Consider the following 11,199-nt stretch of genomic DNA (forward strand, 5'->3'; position numbering starts at 1 on the left):
CCTCTTCGAACATGAGAACGATGTCGTCTGCATATTCCAGATCGACAAGGTTTTCCTCACAGGCTATTTGAACACCAGGGTTTTGAAGACCCTCCAGCGTTCGTCTCATTATTTCATCGATCACAAAGTTAAAAAGGAATGGAGAGAGTGGGCATCCCTGATGGACACCGCTTTGTGTACGGAAACATTTAGAGAGCTCTCCGTACACTCTCACACGTCCGGAAGTCTGAGAATACAAAGAACGTATTATGTTTACAAACTTCCGGGGCATTCCTTGGTGGGCAAGTGTCTCAAGAAGAACATACCGGTCAACCGAGTCGAATGCGCCTCGGAAATCCAGGAATACTAGAATCGTGGGTCGCTTATACGTATGGCGTTGTTCTAGCACCTGACGCAGTGTGAAGATTTGGTCGACACAACCCCTACCAAGCCGGAATCCCGCTTGCTGCTCTCGAGTCAGTATCTCACGAGCCACCGTAAGGCGACGAAGCATATCTCCCATCACAAACGACTATATTCAAGACATCTGCATTATTCTATCAACGTACTTCCTTTCAAATAGCTTGCTTTCTACTGATGTGTTCCTGAAACAACCAGTAAACTTTGTCGAGTGGGCAACTGCCGCCTCCCTGGATTGGGACCATGAGACTCAAATCGCCAGTGATTGATGACATTGATAGACATGGCCCAATCGCGCAGTCAGTGGGGTTGTGCATCGCTTTCAATGGGTGGCTACCCTATTTCCGAACAAATTCAACATGCCTTCGCCTCTATGGCTTGGTTGTATGTTCCACTTTCCCGTTTTCCGGTGATCGATACCGTAGCGACTAGAACCAATGTGCCTGTGGCACACGGCTTTTAGCTGATAAATTGAATTGAAATTGAAAACATTCGGTAGGATGTACTTTGGAAACCTGGTTTTTGTTTTAATCCTATCAAAATTCTCGAAGGTGCTCACATGAAAATGAACATTTTCAATTTTTCGGAACTACATAAAGATTATGGAAATGTATCATATCCAAAGGTGGAAGTCTGTTGCAATCAACCTTCAGCGTCCAGTAAAACATTCGTTTATATTTTCGGTTGAGGAAAAAAGGCTGGTATAGGAACTCACTCGTACGGAGCCATTCTGGGAAACTGGGAGTGAGCTCAATATTTCAACGTTCTCAGGTATTGCTGACTGAAGGGCAATAAAATGGTAGATTGTAGAGTACATGACGGTTTTTCCAAGAAACCGATAAATTTATACACACTAAAGTTTGCCTACTAATATTCCGCTAGAGTAAGTCGTGTAAGTGTGACCTTTCCCTCATTGTTTTTCAGACTGATACATACATGTTACAACATACAACGTGATGATCAACTGCAAATGCCGTTACGCAGTACTTGGGCCACCTTTTAAACCTTATTTACGAACACAATCTTTATGATTAGTGTTGTGGACTACAGTCCCTTAATGCCTTCTTATTATCGTGAACCCCTGCCTGGATAGCCGCTTGATCGCCTGGTGCACTTGGCCAAACCAGAAAAAGTCAAGGAACGTACGAGCCCGCTGCTCTATTGATCACCGTCACATACAAGCGGTCAAAATTGATACTAAAAATACATCTCATCTGTCAAGGGCGAGAGAAGAACAACCATGAAATCTGTCTCAACGAAAAACGGTTATTCCATTGGCAGTTATGTAGTCCCGTTAAGTTCGGAACTGGTTCTACTAATACTTAGTCAGATCATGCTTCCAACCTCATGACTTATACAATCAAATCCTTGCCGGTCTGTAGAGTTTTCGACTTGCCATGATGAGCATTTTGGGCTGGTGACTAACATTCCAACTGAGAGTGCCCATTTTCTTACATATGGACTGCGACATTTGGGAATTAACTATGAGTTTAGGAAGACTGTCACATCCGGAGGGTGAAGTTATTTGACTTATGAGAGTCATGGTGATTTCTGGATTCCTGACATTTTCCAATGAAGCGCTTTTTGTTAAACGAGAGAATTTCTTGTTTCGGATAGCTCTCCCCAAAACAGAAGGTCATGTTTATAATTTTTGAAGTTTTCCAGTGATCTTATAACTTTTTTTCAATTTGATCACGNGTCAATTATCAGCAGGAAAATCAGATATCGTCGAATTCTGGCTTTTCAATTTCAACTCACCTGAGCTGTGACAGGCTGTACACCTGATCTTAGAGAATTGATACCGTTCTTCAAACTGTTCAAAAGCTCATTTGATCCACGTGCCAGTCTGTCGAGTGTTTCACGTTCATTAGTTTGCTTAACGGATGCTTCAAGCTTTCGAAGAGAAAAATACAGAGAAACGAGTTTGTGTACGTTTGTAAGATAATACATTCAATACTATTTTGACAGCTCATTCAGATGGCATTTTGACAATTTGATTCAAGAATGCGGTTATTCAGTTCACTTATCCGAGAGTAAAGTGAGACAAATTCGACACGTTTCTAGTGGTGTTCTGTAGGAAGGGAAGCACTAAAGACGGTTCAAATGCTCGTAAAAGTGTAATTCTTCATAAATGACGTCACATTCGCCTCAAATGCGGTGTGAAACTATCATCATCATCACCATCATGACTTTCGTTTTAAAAACGACCACAAAACTGTTCGGCCGCCGCCAACCATGCAGGTGAACTAATTTGACCGCGGAGCTAACAATGACTGTACCCAAGTTGACGCGGTGCTTCACCAGGACCAACAAATTGACATAATACATAACCCGAAAAATACTCCCTCCCAATGGAATGCCAAAAACACGGTTGCGTTTCTTTAGTTCAATTTTACAAATCGACAGGTAATACAAAGCTATTTCATGGCCTTTCAGATCACCCGAATTATTCCAATCGCACATACAGTTTTAACAGAAGAGGAGGAACAACTTATCTCTTGATGACTGTAATTTTGTTTACGCTCCCCTCTTTCCCCAAACTGGTTCAGCTAAGGTGGGGAACCTCTGACTTACATGGTTCCAGTAGGTTGTCAGTATGAGGTAGTCCAACAGATGGGCACATCGAAGGAAGGCCTCGGGGATTGAGAAGGGTAGTATAAACAGCAAACAGTTCACTGAAATTCGCCAAGTTTTTTGCTCTTCAATACTTCTTTGAAGTCTGTGATTGGAGTCGTATGACTAGTTACGATGGGCTTAATAGAGCAACCTCCGCTGTGCGAGAGGAATTGCCAAAAGTGTCCTGCTCCTGGTCTTGTTGCACAAGAAGTAAATCAGACTTGGGCTTCTTCTACCAGTACGTTTACGAGTTTATGCTTACAATCCTTGGATCAGCTGAAAAAGAAGCTTTAAGTGTATTTAGGTAGCAAGCAGTAGCGCAAAAGAATTACGAAGACGGGGTTCGCTGTAGAATATTCAGGAACAATTTTCAGGTCAGAAGTTTTAATAGATGCCATACAGGGATGGTAAACATTAACTAAAAGGCTGTGAAGAACACTATGTGTGAGCCTTCGACCATATCAAAGGGCTTAATTTACCCGGTATCCTACTGTAACGCTTGTGCATGTGACAAATCCCATTACGGTCTCCCGAGTGATCGATATCCTCGAGAACTGGTGTGAAAAAAGGGTCAACAACCTAGATGCCTTCCTTCTAATTGAGAGGTCATTTTCGGTAAATCATAGTTTTAAGATCAGTCCATACAAATTGGCACACTCAAGCTGTTGTTAGACCGTAACCTTGTCGAAGTTTATGAACAAGTTCTCGGCTGATATCTAATTACCAAATTGTACGCATTTTTCCAGTGGTCTTTTCAGGACCAGTATTTCATAGAAATTCCAGCGGAAGGTCAAATCCATGGGCTTACCTATGGGTATGGAAATGTTCAAAATATGTGTGGTTTTATCCTATTTGACTTTGTAAATAGATGAGTTCACGTGCATCCTCCAGAACTTCTTATGAAAAACTCTTGATAATGTATTGGGATATTGGTAGCTGGGGCAGGTCCATTGGTAGTTGATCAGATAGCTATTGACTTATTTGCCGAGCTTAGCCATTGAATTGCGGACGTTTCGTAGCCATTCGATGGACATCATCAGTGCGCTGATGATCACTTTCTGCCTTGTTTGGGACTCAACCACCCCTACCCAAGCTGCTTTCTCCGTTAGATTGGCTATGTGGAATTTATTCTAATGTACTTGGTAACGGGTTGTTGTGATACAAATGAAACCGAATCTTGCTTATTCTTTACACAACCAACCAGTAGTCACAACGAAGTAGGTACACATTGACGGTGGTGTTGAAAATATTTTAATCAAGTCAGTTTTGACCTCAATCAAAGGCTTTGGTCAGAGCATAAAATATATCCTGGTTGAGCTTGAATTACTCGGAATGTTTTTCAACGTTTTACGAACTTGTTTTTAACACGAGGTTAGAGTGTACATTAAGACATATTCAGACAGACAGAAAGTGTGTCCGACTATTGACAGGACAATAACTAAGGGACCAATGGGTTATTTGAATTTGGAGAAATTTAATCGCTCTTTAAGTTTCGTTCTTATTTCGCATCGAGAATGAAAGCTCAGTTGAGAAGAGATGGTATTCACTATCCGGAAATACAATAGGTCTTAAGAAACAGCTTGTAGAATGCATTATTTTAAGGGCTGATTATTTGTAAGCACATTTGCTCATTTGCACATTTTCACACTAGTTAGTATGAAACTGATTATGCTTGAAATATCAAGTTCAAACTTGCAGAAGTTGTTCAACTTCCATCGTGACCAAAGGCAGTCTAAAATTCGAAGCCATGTTCTGCCACTCTGTCAACAATAAACGAAAACAGCCTGTGTGTTTTGAACTAACTTACTGGCACGAAGGAAGCTGCAGACGATCGTTTTCCCTCCTGCTGAGTCATTTCCATTTGTCTTTGCGAGTGCAAACTTCCTCGATCAGTGTGGCTCACTCTTCCTCCTTCTCTTTCTAAACTGACTTCTTGATGACGTGCACCGTCTTTTGGTTTGTCAACCGAACGCCGACTCTTAGTGCTTCTTCTCTGGAACACATAGTTCAATATGGTTTAGCTTAAAGAGAACCCAAGATTTTGGCACACTGTCTGAAGTGAAGGGTTTAGGGAATACAACATAGTTCAGAGTAGGGATATCGGCAGTTCGGCTACCATAACGCTCTATTATAGCGCCTTGTTGTGAGGCTTGTGGATTTCACGGTTCGTAAAACATGAAAACAAAATAGTGGCAAAATACGTCACCTACTTCGTGTCAACTGTTAGCAGGAATCAACACGAATCCCGCTATACCGCACGTCTTTAGGCGCTGCTACGGCCGATAAACCTGGCTCGCTCGAGGTTCGCCCAGAATTCGGGACGCTTGCCGGTCCGGGATCAAGACGAGGTCTTATTGGTCAACAATCTGGACCCAACATCCAAACATGACCCAGTATTCGCCAAATGCCGGCTGCCAATGGCGCATCCAGAACGCGTCAGAAATTCCAGAAAGTTATAACCGCTTACGCTATATATACGAAGCGCTGTACACTGTTCTTGACTTCGTTTTGGGCATTAATAGACCTTGTGCACCTTTGGTGATTGTTTTGACGTGAACGCTAGATTGGGAGGCTCAGACCGAGAACTAAGCTGAGGAAAATACCGTTACTACCTCAACCCTGAAGGTGTTCGACGCGGCTACCGCGTTAATAAGTTCTGCAGCATACTGATGCATCTTTTAAATACCTTCGAAATGTGTAGACAAACTCAATTGGAATGCCGGAGCGTGGTCGCGACAATCTGAGGAATAACATGGTTTCAGATAAAGGCTTATGCGAATAATCATGTACCAGAATTCACAGTCGTCAAGTGCTTAATAATAAAATAAAACTGTTGGGAAAATGAACAGTCCGGGATATTGAATGTTAGGTTTGAAAAAAAGCCTCAGACTTGAAACATTAATGAACCAAAGTTTATAAATAGTATTATGGTCTTTTCTACAATAGGTTGCCTGGAACCGTTTTATAGTCATAGGCAGATTGCAGGAACTCGTTTTTTTAGTTCGCCTTAAAGAGTAAAGTTTTTGTTCCCAATCACTGTCAGCTCCGGGCTAATACATACACTTTTACGTTTGCACAAGAAGTATACTGATCGCGTCGCAGACATCTTAGCTTATTTTCCGAGAATCATCGCAGCTATTTAAAAGACACCAGTAGAAGTTGCGGCATCACCAGAAGGTGCAATTTACAATTTTAGGCAGAATTAATGGTAAGAGAGAAGGCACTAACTCAGAAGCAGATTTAGACTGCACTCAATGCACAGGCACGTCCTAAAATACGTGCATATAAAGTCACCTCCTCGGTTTCATGTATCACTGACTTGAATGACGAGAGTCGAGGCACTCATGCACACCAGTGAAGGAGGAGTCACCAGCCTACGACCATTTTCCTGGATACTGTGACTTCAAGAGACCTACTCGACAGGAGGAACGTCATGAGACTGTAAAAATGCACAAATACCCGTAACAGAGCATGTCAAATGAAGCTGACCGTGAACAACCACAATCAGCTGCGATACGTCTGATGACACAAAGTTATGTTGTCCCCTCAGCCTTCAGTCTATCAGCCGTCAGGCTACTCTCTTGCACATATACACATCTAACACAAGAAAACCCACGGATATTGAGTCAGACAAAATTTTATCTCCACACTGTAGCCTTATTAATTACGGGAAAGTTATGCCTGCAAAGCTTGGTCAAGGTTTTGGGTAGTGTCTTTGACTATAGAATCCCGTCCACTTTGCCTATGTTTGTAGGTTAGCCCGGGTGTTCATACCTACCTCCCAAACACGAAGCCACATACACTTTCTGACTTGTTTATCCGATGGCCATTTTGTGAGTTTACCTTACAGACATTTCTTACGATATCCGGGTGGCAAAAGGATAGAATAACCAACTCAAATAAACAACTCAAATGCCAGGTAAAATGTCATGAACCTTGTTGATTTAAGTGGACATCTGGCTGAAAGAATGGCTAAGACTGTCGCAGTCGTCGTGCTGAGTATGATGGAGGTTATTTGAAAATATTTCTGGTAAAATACTGGGCTGATTGCAGACTCCTGTAACGCCACTAACGTCACTGAGCGTATTCAAGTATGCCAAGCTGACTGTGCAGCGTTTCAAAGGTCAAATTTCACCACGTCGACTGTAACCTTGCCGACGCTGTGAAATTATAAAGAATCTGAAGTCTGGAAAAACATACGGGGGCGATTAAGCATAACACAAGCCATCTAATCGCAGAATATATGGCTGTGCCTCACATAGAGCAGACGAATATCCTGTAAGTTGAAGTCGTTCGTGCATTCTGACGTTGAATTTCCGAAATATAGCTTTCAGAAGTATGGAGCTTACAGGATTTGGAACATCAAGATGTTGTGGGCCTTCCGGTGGCATTCTTAGGTTGTGGGTTTTTTCTTGGTTTCTGGTGTCCCAGACGGCTTATTCGTTGATTGTATTGTGGCACAGGTTTTCACACAACCTTGTCTTTTCTGAATATCAGTTCTTGTCGAATGTAGGAAAATCTGAAATGCAAAAGAGTTCACAACTCTGCACAGCTACTGGCAGTAGACGAATCAGAGTTACAGAATTAAAGCGTGTGTAAAGAACGCAGTGGGTCCTTCTGTCACTTCATATGGCAGGCATAAGACTTTCGTTATAGCTGTCGTGCAAACGATTTCACAACTCTGCACAGCTACTGGCAGTAGACGAATCAGAGTTACAGAATTAAAGCGTGTGTAAAGAACGCAGTGGGTCCTTCTGTCACTTCATATGGCAGGCATAAGACTTTCGTTATAGCTGTCGGTCAGCGTAAAACCGGTCTAAGATGTGGGGACAAAATCAATCCTACATCTGTGTAGCGATTATGAGTGGGAGAACAACAAAGTGAGGTTTACGTTATGCGGGTTCGAGAATCACTTGGGGTTGTGAGGGTCTGAGAAGACGAAAGATGTATGTTTGATAGCACTATACTCTGGCGCTTACAGTGAATAACTCGTTAATGGGCAGCATCTACCACACAGAATTATTAGTGAACAAATTTAAGGCTGCTAGAAGAGCAAATGAGTCAGACCTGACACTTGTTTGAAAGGCAGTTCATGTTTGTTGCAATCAGGTCATCTGCTCACTTACCCTCCTCTTCTGAGCTATTTTATCGGAATTCGAAGTTCGTAACAGTTCACGGGACTCGGGATATTATTCAGGGGCCTAAAGGAGTAGGGATCCTTTCATATTTTACTCGCAAGTTGGTCTACTACTTCCATGTAGCTCAGCTGAGTATGTAAGCGGTAACAAAATTGTGCATGGAACTCATCCAGAGCACCCGCTTTATCCAGTAGCCACAGCCTAATAATGCTATATTTATTACGAACACTTTACTGCACAGGCCATTTACAGGTAATAGTCCGTACGTTTTCGCGTACTACATGCCGCGTACTACTACCGCGTACTACTACCGAATCACACTGGCTTTTCTATATCGCAGTCAAAAGAGCGGAATGTGATTACAAGTATATACATATGTGATTGTTCCTATGAAGGCACAGTGCCGTAATACAATGCAGGTTGAACACAAATTTAATGGAAAATGAAACCGGTTGAATAAAAATCAGAGAACTAAGTGGGTATTTTTCAGGTGTACTATTTACCCTGCTCAGCAAAGTCACACTCAAACTCTGTATGGTCCTTATATTACTTGCATTCATCATGGTTTCGGTTAGCAATGAATGACGGTTTGGGATGGCGGCAGTGAAGCATTGGTGTTGAACACCGATGTCTTGGTGTCGATGATGATTATGACGGTTTGGGAGGGAAACTGTTCGCCTGGAGGCGAGATTTCAAGGTATTATAGCGAGACTGCAGTGCAACTGTATTAAATATAACGACACATCGATTGTGCTGATGTTCCATTCTTTGTGCGGAGAGATGGCAATCAATTTTGGTGTAGTTTTCCTCGCGAAAATCTTCAGTAGATACGTAACCGGACCATGTTTGCCTTTGCTGCAGATCCGAGAGCATCCATAGTCAAATTCCGAATTCCTAGGCACCCGCTTGCAGATAACGGGTGACTGATCAGACCATTGCAAGGTTTCCATACTTACCTGGGCAAAGAATAGCGTCACGTCACCCTCACATATGTCTCAAAGTAAACCAGTGGAAGCAAGTCACATGCTGTACAGTGGGTAATAATTTGCAGTATAGATTATATAAAATGACCAAAAATTAACGACGGCATGGAACTGTAGACTGTTTGTGAGACCCCTTTCAGATTGTGGCTCAACATATTATTTATATAATGACACTGTAATTTCGTTTGTTTGCGAGATGACTGGTGCTCTACTGATATAATTTTGGCCAACGTACATGCCTTCAATAAGCTAATCAAGTCTCCTCATTGTGGCTTTACAGGAACACTCCTGCATAATTTTAGAGCTACACATGAAATCTGGACTCAATTGGAAGGACCGGAATCGTTTTTTTGGATTTACCGGTAGTGTTGGAACCATTATTTTTGGTGGAGTTTTAACTTCAGCTTCAAATTCGACGCGCTAAATTAAACACTCGACCTGGTCAAGACTTACTGACTTCAAGTAATTATCCCAGGATCCTAAGAACCTAAGTAGCACTTATTTTGATGGAAACATAATTCAGTCAAGCACTTTTCGTGCAAGTCAGCTAGGCCGTCAGCGGGATTTTGAAACAGTAAGGAAAAGGATAGCATACCTCAACGTGGCACTTTGAGTAGGATGATTTTATGTGCTGATAGTTTGAGGAGACAAGGAGACCATTGAAAAGTGTTTCTCGGCTTTTCATAAATAAATTCGATTCAATTACATGACTCATGCTGGCATAGTACTTTGATGTGGAACACGAAAATCTGTAGCCATTCTTTCTAGGCCCCAGCATAGATTGTCTATATGAAAGTTTTGCCCTCCGTTTAGAGTGGAAGACTTTAGAATGCCTCAAGCGGTAGTGAAGATGTGCAGACATCTGAAGAAATTATTCACGTCCTTGGAGCTTCCCATTGGATGGTTACCAGGAAACAATAACATGATAGAGACTTGTAGAAGTTTATCTTCATTTGGTCTAGTTTGAGTGCAGAGGAATGGGTATAGATTGATGGTCATCCGATTAGTAATACTGTAATTTCAAAAGTTCGATGTGCGGAAATAAGTGGTTAGAAGAATGTTTGCCACTAATATCCACTAATCTTGATAATCGTTCACGCATTTTTCACTGCTAATCAGTAAGCTAATACAAAGAGGATCAAGTTACAGGGACTGTTAAACTAGGCCAACTGGCTGTGTACTGAATTCATCTCAACTGGTGACGAAATTTCAACACCCCTGTGCACAGCGTGGTAAGCAACGGTGCAATTTGAGCTACCGAAGCTCGCGTCTATGACCAACTGGCTGTGTACTGAATTCATCTCAATTGATGACGAAATTTCAACACCCATGTGCACAGCGCGGTAAGCAACGGTACAATTTGAGCTTCCGAAGCTCACGTCTATGACAAAATGATGGGGCTAGTAGGGGATAACCAAATATGATCCCAACATTATGAGGCTCTGGGAAGACTGTGAGGTTCCACCTGTCAAAGACCAGTTAACACTGAAGGCACTTTCACTGTTGTTGGAAATCATTTTACAAACATTATGTAAATTTTTGAGTGGATTTGAATGTATGAATGCATGCACTCTGTCAAAGATGCTACTAAGATATACCACTGAATGAGCTGCAGTTATAAACTAACTCATAGCTTACTGCTGGACAAGCTCTCGTGCTCAAAATTCAGCAGTCTATCAGGCTACAATCAATTTGTTCAAGGGTGTAAGTTTAACTAGCTAAGTAATGTATTTTCTAAGACAAATTACTTCGCGGGCTCGTTTTCCCGGGGTAAAATCACACCTTCTCATTAAAAAGTAGGTGGCCTTTTCTTTTAAAAGTTGGTTTGAATCAATCGGCGAATTTCTTTTAACAGTACGCTTGGTAGTCCATAACTTCATGCCCATGTTCCCAGGGTTTTTGTGTGAAACAAGCATTCCCAGAACAACACTAAGCACGATTACTCACCTGTAGAATGCAAGAATGTAAAGAAAATTTTTGCAAGTTTGAAATAATCGAAAGCGAAATAAAATCCCAACTAAAGTACTCCTGTTGTAAATCCACAAGTACTCCTAGGATCCTGC

The 11,199-nt window shown here is 41.9% G+C and overlaps 1 protein-coding gene across 1 annotated transcript in view; it reads right to left on the minus strand.

The window, feature by feature from the left end:
• Positions 1-11,199, minus strand: part of T265_05812 (hypothetical protein) — a gene marked incomplete at both ends in the record, with an annotated part of 75,479 nt that extends 64,280 nt beyond the window's left edge. The window contains 6 exons of the mRNA XM_009170919.1: positions 306-511; positions 1,115-1,180; positions 2,158-2,292; positions 4,823-5,008; positions 7,365-7,534; positions 11,084-11,199. Coding sequence (XP_009169183.1) covers positions 306-511; positions 1,115-1,180; positions 2,158-2,292; positions 4,823-5,008; positions 7,365-7,406 — 635 coding nt within the window. The remainder of the gene's footprint in view (positions 1-305; positions 512-1,114; positions 1,181-2,157; positions 2,293-4,822; positions 5,009-7,364; positions 7,535-11,083) is intronic.

Source organism: Opisthorchis viverrini, assembly GCF_000715545.1.
Source record: "Opisthorchis viverrini unplaced genomic scaffold opera_v5_112, whole genome shotgun sequence".
NCBI lineage: Eukaryota > Metazoa > Platyhelminthes > Trematoda > Opisthorchiida > Opisthorchiidae > Opisthorchis > Opisthorchis viverrini.